The 13,274-nt window shown below is 43.5% G+C and overlaps 1 protein-coding gene across 2 annotated transcripts in view; it reads left to right on the forward strand.

Annotated features, from left to right (window-relative positions):
* Nucleotides 1-13,274, forward strand: part of LOC118231732 (disintegrin and metalloproteinase domain-containing protein 33-like) — a 156,751-nt gene that overhangs the window by 119,467 nt on the left and 24,010 nt on the right. For both annotated transcript variants that reach the window (XM_035425875.1, XM_035425876.1), the window contains exons 7-14: nt 49-114; nt 1,724-1,795; nt 3,674-3,840; nt 5,194-5,278; nt 5,738-5,880; nt 7,009-7,186; nt 9,888-9,977; nt 10,582-10,777. In XM_035425875.1, coding sequence (XP_035281766.1) covers nt 49-114; nt 1,724-1,795; nt 3,674-3,840; nt 5,194-5,278; nt 5,738-5,880; nt 7,009-7,186; nt 9,888-9,977; nt 10,582-10,777 — 997 coding nt within the window. The remainder of the gene's footprint in view (nt 1-48; nt 115-1,723; nt 1,796-3,673; nt 3,841-5,193; nt 5,279-5,737; nt 5,881-7,008; nt 7,187-9,887; nt 9,978-10,581; nt 10,778-13,274) is intronic.

The raw sequence follows: 13,274 nt of genomic DNA on the forward strand, positions 1-13,274 counted from the left end.
CCGAGTCGCCGGGGCCATTATCCCGTTCTCTCTCTCTCTTGTCCGTAGGTGAGACGGGACACCTGGGGCACCACAAAGTACATGGAGCTGTACATCGTGGCAGACAGCGCGCTGGTAAGCCGACCGTTGCCATGGCGATGGGACACCCGCGGTGTCCAGAACACGCACAGAGCTAATGAAACAGTTCAAAGAACTCCATTTGCATACTTTCTGCAGAAAGCGACCGCGGAGCCTTCCATCAATCATTTTATATTACAAGAGTGCGCTATAATTTTAATCAGACCTGTCCCGTCATGCCCTTTAATTAATTAGCCTGAAGCATGCACTAATGCTGCTATTGAAGCGCAGATCACTAAGTTGTTCCAGCTGCTCAAAGCCGAGGTCAATGTGATGTCATTATGCTTTTTTTTTCTTTTTTTTTTACATTCAAAGGGTGGGCGTACATAGCAACGCAGTCTTTATGGTGGGAAATAATTATTGGCCTTTGTATTTCCTCTATCCTGTAGCATATTAATGAAACCACCCCTGGATTTGGCTTTGATTCTTATTCTTACAAAATCAGAATCAGGGAGCCCGGTATCCTGCATAGAACTTCTTTTTTTATCCGTCAGTTATTTGTGCTTGTTTTGGTGTAAAGGTAGCCAGCCAGGCACACAGAAGAGACGTGCTGTGCAATTTCTTGCACATTCACAAAACCAACACAAATGAAACCATTACAAAAGGAATCCTGGCTAACCTTAAGTTAAGTGCCTGTCATGGGTTTGGCACGTGCAGCTTCGCTCAGGTTTGTTATTCTTTCTACTAGCACCGTGTCCCCAGAATTCACTGTGTTGTTTAACCTCTTACCAATTACACTGGTGATTAATAAAGATATTTATTAATATTTAACATTTATTTTGGGTATATCTCACTTAGTCAGTCAGTTGGTGAAGTCAGTCACAGCCATAAACATCAAATATGTTTTTTTGGCAAAGACAGATTCAAAATCTCTGTCTAGTAGAACGGATCTTACAAGTTGAAGGAGCTGGTGTTTCTTCTGTAACGTTGTGATGTGTAGAACTTGGAGATCTCACTATAAACAGTCACAAAAAGGCATCATTGAACTTTTTACTACCTTGGGAGTCTATATATATTTCATATTGAGGCCGCAGTGTTGACACACTCAAGTCTTGCTTAAGCTGCGCACAAAGGATTTATTTGAAATTCCTGCTTCATGTTTGTCATCTGGATGGTTTACGCACGACCAGGGCGTAATTCAGAACAGTTACTCACTGTGACAGAGGAGTCTGGCGGTCCATTTGACCATAAGCGCAAATCTCCCTTCGTGCTCCCGGGATGACCTTGACTGAATCTGCAGTCTATTTTGGAACAGTGCCCGAACATCAGAAACTATGACCCGGGTACCAAACTTAAAAAATATCAGGCCATGGCTGGATGGTGGAGTGTTGTTTGAGAACAGGAGCTCCAGGTGTGATCACAGAGAAGATGCCATGGTGTTCCCCATGTGTCATTTTGCCTTTTTCGCCAAGCGATTTAAAAACGGAGTCAAGGGCTCAGTTTCCAGAACGTGCACGTAGAGGAATCTCTGGAAGTGACGAGTGCAGCAGAGGATATACCGTAATGGGCAGTTTTTTTCCAGACACTTTTCCTAGAGCCTTGATTTGCATTTCTGTAGCAGTGCACTCCATTGAGTCCAATCCTCTCGTCTTTCTTTCGATTTTAGTACAAAAGGCAAAACAGGGACCTCAACAAAACCAAGCAGAGGATCATGGAGATTGCCAATTACGTGGATAAGGTAAGCCGACCCCGCCTGGGTGATTTTTCAGTCTTTTTCTATATTTTCTTTCCCCCCCAGTTTCCTTTCTCAAATTAAATTGCAGTGCTCCCCTTAAATTCCTTATTGCATGAATTGCTTATTGCGCAATCTCAAGAGTTGTTTTACGCACAAGTTTGGTCTAAGTTCTCTCATTGTAAGACTTTGGAGGTGCTATTGTGTGGTGTATAGAAGATGGCTGTCATTTCCCAAAGAAACTGCAGTATGTTGGGTGCATTTGTTGAACTCATTATATACACTCTGCACTCAAAATAATCTTTGTTTAGTAGTTCTATTATACACAAAGAACCAAGTTAAATAAATGTTGTGATGTTAAGCACTTTTGTTCAGCTGATATTGTGGGCATTGGTTTGGTGACAGCCTTAAGAATGCGGGGTGATAGTGGAATTGCTGTTTTTCATACTGTGCGACCAGAATTTTTATTTTTCATTTATTTTTATTTTTTTTGCCTGAGCCATGTTTAGTAGCCTTGTGGTGTCAACATGGATTTAAGAAACGCAATAGGAGTGTGTCAGTAAAAACGTTTGGTACTGTGCAAGTTTTGCACAGTACCAAAATTAGCTGTTTTCACCAGCCAGGACTTCCTTTGAGCTGTGATGCCATGTTTTTGTGTTCTCAGTGTGCATAGATATTGAATATATGGAGCAGACGTGATCATGTAGGACTTTTTGCTGGAAAAAGGGACAATTTCTACAGTCTCAAACGTCTTTGTTAAGTAAATATATGTGTGAAGTAAGACTTCTTAGACTTAAAAATGGAAGTTTGTAACTTGAATGTTCCTTTGCTAAATTGGTAGAGCAATTTAAATAATTAGAATCTTGTTATTGGAATTATTATTTAAATAACTGTAAACTTATTTTTAAATTGGCTACTCTCATTTTATAGCTGTAGACCTTAGTTTAAACTAACCGATAATTTAACCAGCTGTAATTTGGTCTGGTTTTTTTTTTTTTGGTTCAAACATGTTTTCAGTTATCTTTGGTTTCCTTTCTGTTTGATTTTATTCTGGTATTTCTTTATATCAGAAGGTAGAGCAGCATGTATTATTGGCTCTCTGTCTTAAGGTTGCCTAGGGTTGCATAGTGATGCGGAAAAAAGGATCGCAAATGGGCAATGTGTATAAACGTGTAAACCCGAATATAGCCAATCATTGCAGGTTTTCCTCAGAAAGTTCCCTCCTCTCTGTAAACTCCAGTTACACACAGCCTGAAACGGTCAATACACACTTCCTATTTTTCGCTCTGCTTTATGTGCTTATAAGCATCTGGATAATTATTACTCGTGTTTTATTGTTTTGTGTGTTATTGTTATTGTTTGTCATGGTTTTGGTTTGTTGTTATGTTATTATAATGTATCCAGAAATAACGATTGTTCTTTTCAGCTAATTAAAATGGAAACCGCTGTGACTCCATACCAGGGTGATGACGTTCACCAAGACACATCCCTTTACTTTCAGCTTTACTTTCCACGCAACCCCTGCTGTTGCTGTTAGATTTGTCCCTACTGAACCCTTGTTTAAGCGTAGTATGATTTCTGTTACTGTTTGCTTCTTGTACTATTGATGTAGGAATAGTCAATAGTCATCAACCCACCTACCAAATGTACTTTTAAGTATGAAGCACTATAAATGTATTACCATTAAAAAATGAAATACCATAAATACAATAAAATCAATCACAAATTTACCACTGCCAAATTTAAATGTGAAATCCTTTTAATAGTGTACTGGTCCAAATCAGGAATCTGTGTAACAGTGTATATAGAAATGATGATGCGGGGCCATTTTAACAGGGCTATATACAAAATCTTATCTCTAACAGCAGTGTGATGTTGGCCCAGTTCTACAGGGCCCTGAACATCCGCGTTCCACTGATCGGCCTGGAGGTGTGGACCGATCGGGATCAGTGCATCGTGAGCGAGGAGCCCAACGCTACGCTCTGGTCCTTCCTGCAGTGGAGGCAGAAACTCAAGTCACGCAAGAAGCACGACAACGCCCAGCTCCTCACGTGAGTGGCCACCCTCAAGGCCAGTGTGTTGTCACAAAGGCCTGTGGTGCCGCCTAGGCAACATGACTTCTGGCACATGCTGGGAAATGCAAAAATAACCTTTATCTGAACTCAGAAAACAATGACATCATCACACTGGAACGTTCTCAATGGTAATTGTGCTGGCGTCTGTCACGGTTGTCTGTCAGTTTGCCCACACAAATACTGACCAGCCAATGTACGTTGTGTCTGAACTTGATACTGTTCTGCCTATTTTGGGTGGCTAGGAAACACAAATTTACTTATGTATATTGTACCTTACATTACACGTTCTTACGTTTATTTGTGTTAATTACATACAGTATGTATATCGAGGAAAAGATTTCCATATCCTCTGCATATTTTTTTTTTTTTCTAAAGCGAGAATGCGACATCCCCCTTCTAACATGTGGGTGATGAAGAGATATTTGATTAACCTTTTGAAACAGGTTCAGTCATCAGTGTCCGTCAGCTTTCAAAGAATTTGCATTTGCCGTCGGCCCAACGTTAATGGATTGAAATGAATTACAGCCACATTATTTGCAAGTGCTACAGTTGTCAGGGAGGTGCAATGCATCCTATTAATTCCATGACATTAGATAATTAGAAGTATGTACAATTAGCTTCAGGTGCACAGTAAAATATTCAGTGTCAGTTCACCTCGGATAACAGAGTTTATCCGAGGCCAGAAAGGATCAGATGCGCTCTATCAGAGTTGAGCGCACTGAACATTTAGTAAGTAGTGGAGGACTTTTTTAAGACTGTGGACAGCATAGCAAGTTTTACATTTACATTGAATTCACCCTTTAAACCCATTAAACATTTGTCTTGGAAAAAGTCAATATGCGTTTTTGTTGTGGCTAATTTATTCTTGGCGTCTATTGTCGAACAAGTCAACAGCAGTTACATTACAGAATATTCTGTGTTTCTTGGCCTCGCCAGTATATAATTGGTCGAAATAATTGACCTGGCACACTCCAGTGGAGTCGTACAGCACAGCCGGCTAAAAGAACTTATTAAATGAATTAATTAAGTTACCGATTGAAAAGAGTCCTGCGGAGTCTGCAATCACTGCCTGACAAAGGAGAGAGGCGCTCACTGTCCCGAGGTTGTGGCACTGTTCATTTGTCACGGCATCCCAGGGGACCGGAGCAGGGAACGCGCTGCCGATGGAAACTGGCTGCGAACGACCGGGTTACATCCGCGGGCGCAGAATTGCACCTGCCGTCACCGTAATAAACCGTCCCGCCCGTACGGGTCCTTTCCTAAAGGGCCAGTGCAGTGACGCTCCCTTCCGCCTGTCTGTCTGTCTGTCTGTCTGTCTGTCTGTCATAGGGGGGTGATTTTCAAAGGGACCACCATTGGGATGGCGCCGCTGGAGGGCATGTGCAGCCACGAGAACTCGGGAGGGATCAATGTGGTACGTGGGCCCCCGCCCCCTGACAGGCGTGACGGGGGAGTGGCAGGAACAACGATTTAGCGCCCGCGACAACACGCTCCATGAGCAACCGTCAAGGACTGCAGTAGAATGGCGATAGGCTGTCGCGTGGAGAGGGGATCTTCAGGAGAGACAGGGTTTGAGGGGCAAGGCGGGGGGGGGGGGGGGGGGGGGGGGGGGTCGGGGGTCGGATCGGGGGTCGCTCCGTTTGACCTAAGCCACGGACAGCCACCCCCCAACACCGAGGACGGGGGCAGACCTTTGGGCTTTGTGAGGCAGAGGCCAACATATCATCGATCGCCATGCAAGAAAAGGGCGTGGCATTTGACATGAGTCATTAGCGTCGCGGGTGCGGGAGTGTAAGAATGAAGGCGGGCCGTCTCGGTCTTTAATGGTATCCGTGGTTACGTGGTCCCTTTTTCCCGCTCTCTCTTTCCTCAGGACCACTCGGACTTGCCCGTCGGGGCGGCGGCCACCATGGCCCACGAGATCGGCCACAACTTCGGGATGAGCCACGACAACGAGGGCTGCTGCGTGGAGGCCACGCCCGAGCAGGGCGGCTGCGTCATGGCGGCAGCCACCGGGTAACTACGCCCTGTCGCTATAGAGACTTGATATAGATATCAAATATGCTGCCATTGTCCTATTTTAAGACAATGGAAGGCTTTTCTGACATTATGGGGCGATATAGCTCAGGAGGTAAGACCGATTGTCTGGCAGTCGGAGGGTTGCCGGTTCAAACCCCGCCCTGGGCATGTCGAAGTGTCCTTGAGCAAGACACCTAACCCCTAACTGCTCTGGCGAATGAGAGGCATCAATTGTAAAGCGCTTTGGATAAAAGCGCTATATAAATGCAGTCCATTTACCATTTACATTAACTACACATGCCAAAGATCTCAAGAAAAAATGTTGCCTTATTAGTAAAATATCAGCAAAAAAATTGAAATTGATACTAAAAATGATATATTGCCATTTTGTATGAAGAAATTTATTGAAGTGTAGTGAAAATTGTAAAATGTAAAAATTGCTAAATGTACCAGATATTTCTGCTTTTGTATTATTGAGATACATTGGCGTATATTGTGTGCCTGTGTAGGCACCCAGTAATGACCAGGAAAATTGTATTTTTATTGGTATTATTTCATGTTTAATTACTACTAGGAAATGTTACCACTAGCTAGATTAATTACATTAATTTCATTGAGTATTTATTTTATATGAACAACACAGCTGAAAAACCGTTGGATGAATACTTTATTCTGTCAAAAGTTGACAAACATAAAAATGCAGACAAAAATACAGACAAATGCAGACCAAATAGAGGCCAAGCTGCAGAAAATTTGCAGGCAGCCTTCCTCTCTCCATCATTCATTAGTGTCTGAGCAGACCTGGGTCAAATACGTATTTGTTTTGGATTCAAATGCTTTTCTGTGCTCTATTGATCTTGCCTGGTGTAATTGAGCCTGCAAATATTACCAGCAGGCAGGGCTTGCACTTTTTGAGAGTATTTCATTGTTTCCAATACACCAGACCAAGTTCAGTAAAGCACAGAATAGTATTTGAACCCAAAACAAGTACGTGTTTGACCCAGGTCAGCGTGTGAGCCCCGTAGGAAAAGCACGATCCATTAGCAGTGATCCGTTTTGTTCACGGACACGCGGCCGCCCCCCTGAGGGTACGGTGCGTCTGACGGCCGCCGTGTCCTTCTGCAGCCACCCCTTCCCCCGCGTCTTCAGCCGCTGCAGTAAGAGGGACCTGGACAACTACTTCCAGAAGGGAGGGGGCATGTGCCTCTTCAACATGCCCAACATGACGGACCTGGTGGGGGGCAAGAGGTGCGGGAATGGCTTTGTGGAGAAGGGCGAGGAGTGCGACTGCGGGGAACCGGAGGTGAGGCTCCGTTGCTGAGCTAAACCCAAACGCCAAACCCAGCTCAATGCACCTTCTTCAGAACACTGAACATTTCTGTTACTTGCTTTGAAGTGTAGGTTTTTTTGGAATGTCTTTTTTTTTTTTTTGTTAATCAAAATTGTTGTTTCACAGTGTTCTAGAACTCCGCTGCTTTCAGTTAACAGTAATGATTGTTACATCAGCATTAGAATGTTCAGTTAAGAACATTATAATCACATTTTGTGACATCACACTTTCAAGGGTTAACTGTACATGGTGCGTGATGAGTTGGACTCATCACACTCCATGTGGAGTAAACCCGAGTCACAGAAATGTTCAAGGCTCCAAAGAACTGTGTCCACGTCTTTTCTCATTGAGTTGTATGCACCAGTTTCTATTACTGCTGCCTTCATTCATTTGGCTCAATTGGGTTTTTAACTCAATAGTAGTCTGTTATTCCCAATTGACATTTAATCAGCTGTAGGTACCTTATATTAGAAATTTACTGGGAGAGGTATTTTTTGTTAATTAAAAAGATAAAGATAAAGATGTTTATTCACTGTATTTTTGCCTGTCTGCCTCTTGAACAGACTAGAGCATGTTTCTCCTGGGCTGAATTATTTGTTCAATTATTTTTTGAGGTCCTAAAACAGCTAATTATGCCGTTACATTGAGCAGTGTACTAGTCTGAAATGACCAGATTAGAGATCACAAATTAACAAAGTGAAGATGTGGATGCAATTTTACTTGCACCTTTACTTGTAACGCACAAATCCACTTTTAATCTTTTCTGTGTTTCACAGGCAATAAACCAGAATAACAGTGTTAAGTATCAGTCTACTTAAAAATCTGTTAATCTGCCCAGTGCGTCATCCAAACCAGTGGCACGCACTCAGTTTTTTAACTTATCAGTAAGATTACGGGGAAATTCTACTGAGAACAAAGCATTAACAAAAAATGTCGATAGTAGTACGAATTTCCCTTATTTAATTCATTCCTGTTTCAAAATGTGTGATTAAAACAGTTTTGATTTGACACCAAGGCATTTGGTTAAATGCAAATGACTTTGAAAGCCACAACCCTTGTTGCCAAGAACAGTCAACCCTTCAAAAAGGGAGGCTTTGCAGCCCGGAGAGTCAGCAATCCCATGGTGCATTGCTGCATCGTGTTTATAAACACATCTTATTAAACAGAGAAGAATAAAGAAAGGAAGCAACAGGAACCCAATGAGATTTTTAATTTGGCATTCTTTGCATTTTGAGTTCATGTTATTTTTCCAAGTGGTAGTGCCCTTTAAACTTACTGGATTATTGCGTTCAGGGACTGGAGGATCCTAAACTTAAGTCTTAATTTTCTCTTTGCTTATCTCTCCCGTTGGTTTTGTTTAGCTAGAGGTCCACTGGGATAATATTGCAATGTGAGGAAATTGAAAGTCTTTGGTTAGACATTCATGCATCATCTTTCAGCATACACATAAGGCAGCATTCTTTGGGCTGTGGTGTGCTTGGCACCTTTAACAAAACATTTTCCCCGGGATTAATCGCTTTAGTACTTCACAGGAAATTAGAAATTAGTATCTCCCGCTAGATTTACATATGATATAAGTGTGTAATGTGAGGTAAACTGCATACGGTTTTATATTGGCAGGCCCCATATAAGGTATGCTTCCACAAAGAGAGATTTTGAGAATACAGCTATACGTTTATCCCTCAGGACATCGAGTCACCCGTTGCAAGGTCATTTTAAAGGTCATTTCCAGGTGGTCTTGCGTATTCAAAATACGCACAATCGTAGTTGTGAAAATCTACCGGTTGAGCTTGGCCTGGCTATCTCATGTCCGCTTCCCACGTTTTGGGGCTCATCATTTTCCCGCCCGTACTCCCTCCCCGAGGATTAATTGCTGCCTCTTATCCCGTTCCCAGACTCCCACATCAGGTTAATGCGATTGCGCGGCTGGAGACGGCGCCATGGCAACGGCGGGCGCCACATCACCTCTCTGTTCCTTCCCTTTACTGCGAAGCGCTTTACCACCGTCACACTGATTGGGGGACGGTGGGGGGGGGGTTGAGGGGGTTCAGAGAGAGGTTGGGATTGGCCGAGGCCGTACGCAGTTGCTCGGCCTGTCACACTGCAGAATCCCTTTACAGGCCTTTTACCTCTGCTTTTAGCCTGCTGGAGAAATATCCCCTCAGCTGGGTAGAACTGCTCCTTTCTGGGGAGGAAAACTGCTGATCCAAGAAATAGCTGACAAGTTAGATTAATGAATCAAGGGGTTACTCCAAGCGCGGGTCTTGGAGGGTAGGCGTCGGAGGGTACAGCAATAATAAATTGATCCCTTTTGGGAAAATGTTATGTAGTTTGCGCACAGTTAGTTAGCTAGCTAGTCAGCCTAGTCGGCTTGCTAGGTGGACCAGTCTCCCGGACTTCTTACTGACGCATTTCCAAATGTAAACACCCAAATATAGTGTCCTCCTTTTCCTCTGTACTGTCTGTAACCATGTTTTGTTGTTGCAGTGCCGTCAGCTGCTAATACATATGCAAAAACTGGGCGCGTCTGCTCAGATTACGTTGTGCATATTTCTTCCACAGGCATTGTAATGTGACTGTGTATGTGTGTGTGTGTGCGTGCATGCATGCTTGTGTGTGTGTCTGTCTGTGCGTGTGCGCGTGCGTGTGTGTGTGTGTGTGTGTGTTTTCACAGGAGTGTGAGAACTCCTGCTGCAATGCCAACAACTGCACGCTGAAGGCGGGGGCACAGTGTGCCCATGGCGTCTGCTGCAAGGACTGCAAGGTACCCCTCCCTAACCCGAAACGCCCTGTGGGCCGGGCTCATTTACCATAGAGATACCTGCCGACCTGTCCTGGTGGAGATTTTTAGCTCCTTCGGTTTTTCTTCATGATTATAGCTTTTCACAAGTAATCAATTACAAACAAACGGCAAGTAAATTAAGTAATGACTGAATAGCTGTGAAAATCATGATATTGTTATGATGATCGTAATTACAGTGATGGCTCATTTCACTGATTGAAATGTTTTTAGATTTAGCTGTTTCCCTGATTGATCATGGACTGGTTGATTGGTATTTTTGATAGAGTGACTTGATTGAGAGCCTTTTTGATATGATGTTTTCCTGATTCGTTGATAGATATTTGATGCATTTTCCCACTGACAGATGATGGATGTTTTGATGGTTTTTTTGTTGGATGGTGTTGCTGATAGCTATATTACTTGATTGAGAGCTTTGTTGACATGATGTTTTGCTGAATGGTTGAAAGGTATTTGATGGATTATTTTACTGACAGATGGACAACGTATGAATGCCCTGACAGACGTTTTGATGGATTGCTGTACTGACCACACCCCCCCCCCCCCTGCTCTTTCCCCCGCCCCACAGCTGAAGCAGGCAGGCACCATGTGCCGGGGCCCGGCGGGGGCGTGCGACCTGCCCGAATACTGCACCGGCGCCTCGCCCTACTGCCCCTCCAACGTCTACCTGCTGGACGGCACGGCCTGCCAGTACGGCCGGGCCTACTGCTACAGCGGCATGTGCCTGACCCACGAGCAGCAGTGCCTGCAACTCTGGGGGCACGGTGAGACCCGCCTGCCCAATCGCCTGGAGATCAGCGCCGCCCAATCGCGTGCCGCGGAGGCCCCAGAGCACGCAGGCTTCTACTTCCGGCCAATCGCTGCACTTGATGATTTCACTGGTTAGCATCAGCAGGCGAAGGGATTGGTTGGAACAAAAACACGCGTCCTCTCAGCCTTCCGTGGCACACGATCGGGCACCGCTGTTGTAGATCGGGATGGCAGATATGCCGTCCGCCAAGTTACGCCTGGCGGGGGTGGTATGCCCCATACCCATACAGTACCGAGAGTTGGGCACTTTTCAGGGTTTCCTGCAATGACCACAGACTCTCAGCCCTTAAAAACATTAACGTCTGTAACTTCTGACCTCATGTAAACAGACAGAATTCACAAATAATAGTCATATACACACAGTTACCTATATATGCCTCATAATATTGCATGCACATGTGTCTGTTAGTGTTAATTACTCATGTACGCTCAGCAATGTATTTGTATATGCCCCCAAATACTCGTATACCCACAGAGGTGTATATATATATATATATGTGCCTCTAAATACTCATGTACCCACAGAGGTGTATGTATGTGTGTCTGTTAATTATTCATATACACACAGTGCACAGCTCCGGGATTTCATATATGCCCTCATGTACTCATATACCCGCAGAAGTGTATGTAAATGTGTCTGTTAATTATTCATATATGCACAGCAGTGTATTTATATATGCCCCTAAATACTTATATACCCACAGAAGTGTATGTGGATGTGTTTGTTAATTATTCATATACGCACAGCAGTGTATTTATATATGCCCCTAAATACTCATATACCCACAGAAATGTATGCACATGTGCTTAATATTCATACACACACAGCAGTGGTTGGTGTAACACTTGAATACAGCTAATCAGTACTCTCTTTGAGAAAGTCTAGTCGATTCATCAGAGTTGCAGATAGCGTCTCCTCCTCTCTCCAGACACACACAATGGTTCTTGTTACTAATTCATCGAGGGGATGATTGGTTCAGCGCTGTTAGACTGCAATGTATTCTGACGATCAAATCAGGAAGGAGCGTCTAAAAAAGCTGAAATTCCACGCCGAGAAGCTTTATATTTTGCGAGAAGAATCGGTTGGAACTACATCCACATTCTTCAAGAAGTATGCACGTCAGAGTTTCCATTTTTAATGTCCCATAGCCACATTATCACAAATTAATATTTGAATCTGTCATCTCGTAATGGGCCCGTTCTCCGTGCGGGCGTTCCCAGTACATTTACGAATCAGAACCAATGAATGGTTTCGCTCAATATTGCAGCAGCGGCATTGATGGTGACTTATTTGAATCACTCTGTTGTAATCAGGCTGGGCATTTAAACAAATGTATTTAGGCACTAAATGATTCTGTTACTTAGTGAAGGCATGCTTGAATGACTTATCGCTTAAATTATACATCAGCACACTCATCAATGGATCATTGTGCAGAAAGTTTTGCCGGCTAGTGTTTTGTGTTTTTTTCGAGCATGCATGAATACACCGTTAAATGAGTTGACCTTGATTATACAACACAGAATGTAAAGGAACATTAGTTTGGACACTCTCATGAAGTGAACAAGCATAACTTCGATTTGAGATGACCAGTTTCTTTTTAAAGCATTAATTAACTGCGCTCAGAAGTCTTTTCATCGCCTTCGGAACGCCATGTTCTCTCGTGAGTGTGTTGGACCGCTAATGTAGACTGCGTTAAAATGCAAAAATGAAGAGGCTTGCATTAGCACTGATTATACACGAAGGGCAAATGGCACAACCTTGAATGTTAGCAGCTTTTCAGAGCAGTCAGAGGGACCTTTTCAGTAGATGTCTGTTGAATATGTTGCGTATGATGTGATCGTCTGAGTGAGAAAATATTTCACGGGGTTCACGACTGGCATGGTTCTAACGTTTATCCAGGTCAGAGGGCACAAAGAGAAGATTAGTGTGATTAATTAGTGTTCCTGTACTCTGAGTACTTACAGTCTACAGATTAGACTATTAAAATTGATCGTTCATCATACATTTTTCATTTTTAAACATTTTAAACATGTATGTCGAAATCAAGCACATTTTTGCACATGGACACATTTATGTGTGCAACAGTCAATGAAAATCTATGTATGTCTCTGTACAGCTGGATATTTTCAGGAACAGGTCAGACAAAAGCTGCTCAGCGTTCAGTCAACCACTTTCTGCTTGTAGTCAGGTTTAAGTCTCCTTATGTTCTCCTTTAAGAGGAGCTTGAAAATGCTCTGCATTTTAAGCATTTTATAAAAGGGGAAAAATCAGTGTTTCTGTGTGTGTGCGTGTGCGTGTGTGTGTGTGTGCGTGTGTGCACCTGTCTGTGTGTCTGTGTGTGTGTGTGTGTGTGTGTGTGCGTGCGTGCGTGTGTGCGTGTGTGTGTGTGTGTGCGTGTGTGTGTATGTGCGCGTGTGTGTGTGTGTGTGTGCGTGTGTGTGTGTGTGTGT

The sequence above is a fragment of the Anguilla anguilla genome, chromosome 7, assembly GCF_013347855.1.
Source record: "Anguilla anguilla isolate fAngAng1 chromosome 7, fAngAng1.pri, whole genome shotgun sequence".
NCBI classification, from domain to species: Eukaryota; Metazoa; Chordata; class Actinopteri; order Anguilliformes; family Anguillidae; genus Anguilla; species Anguilla anguilla.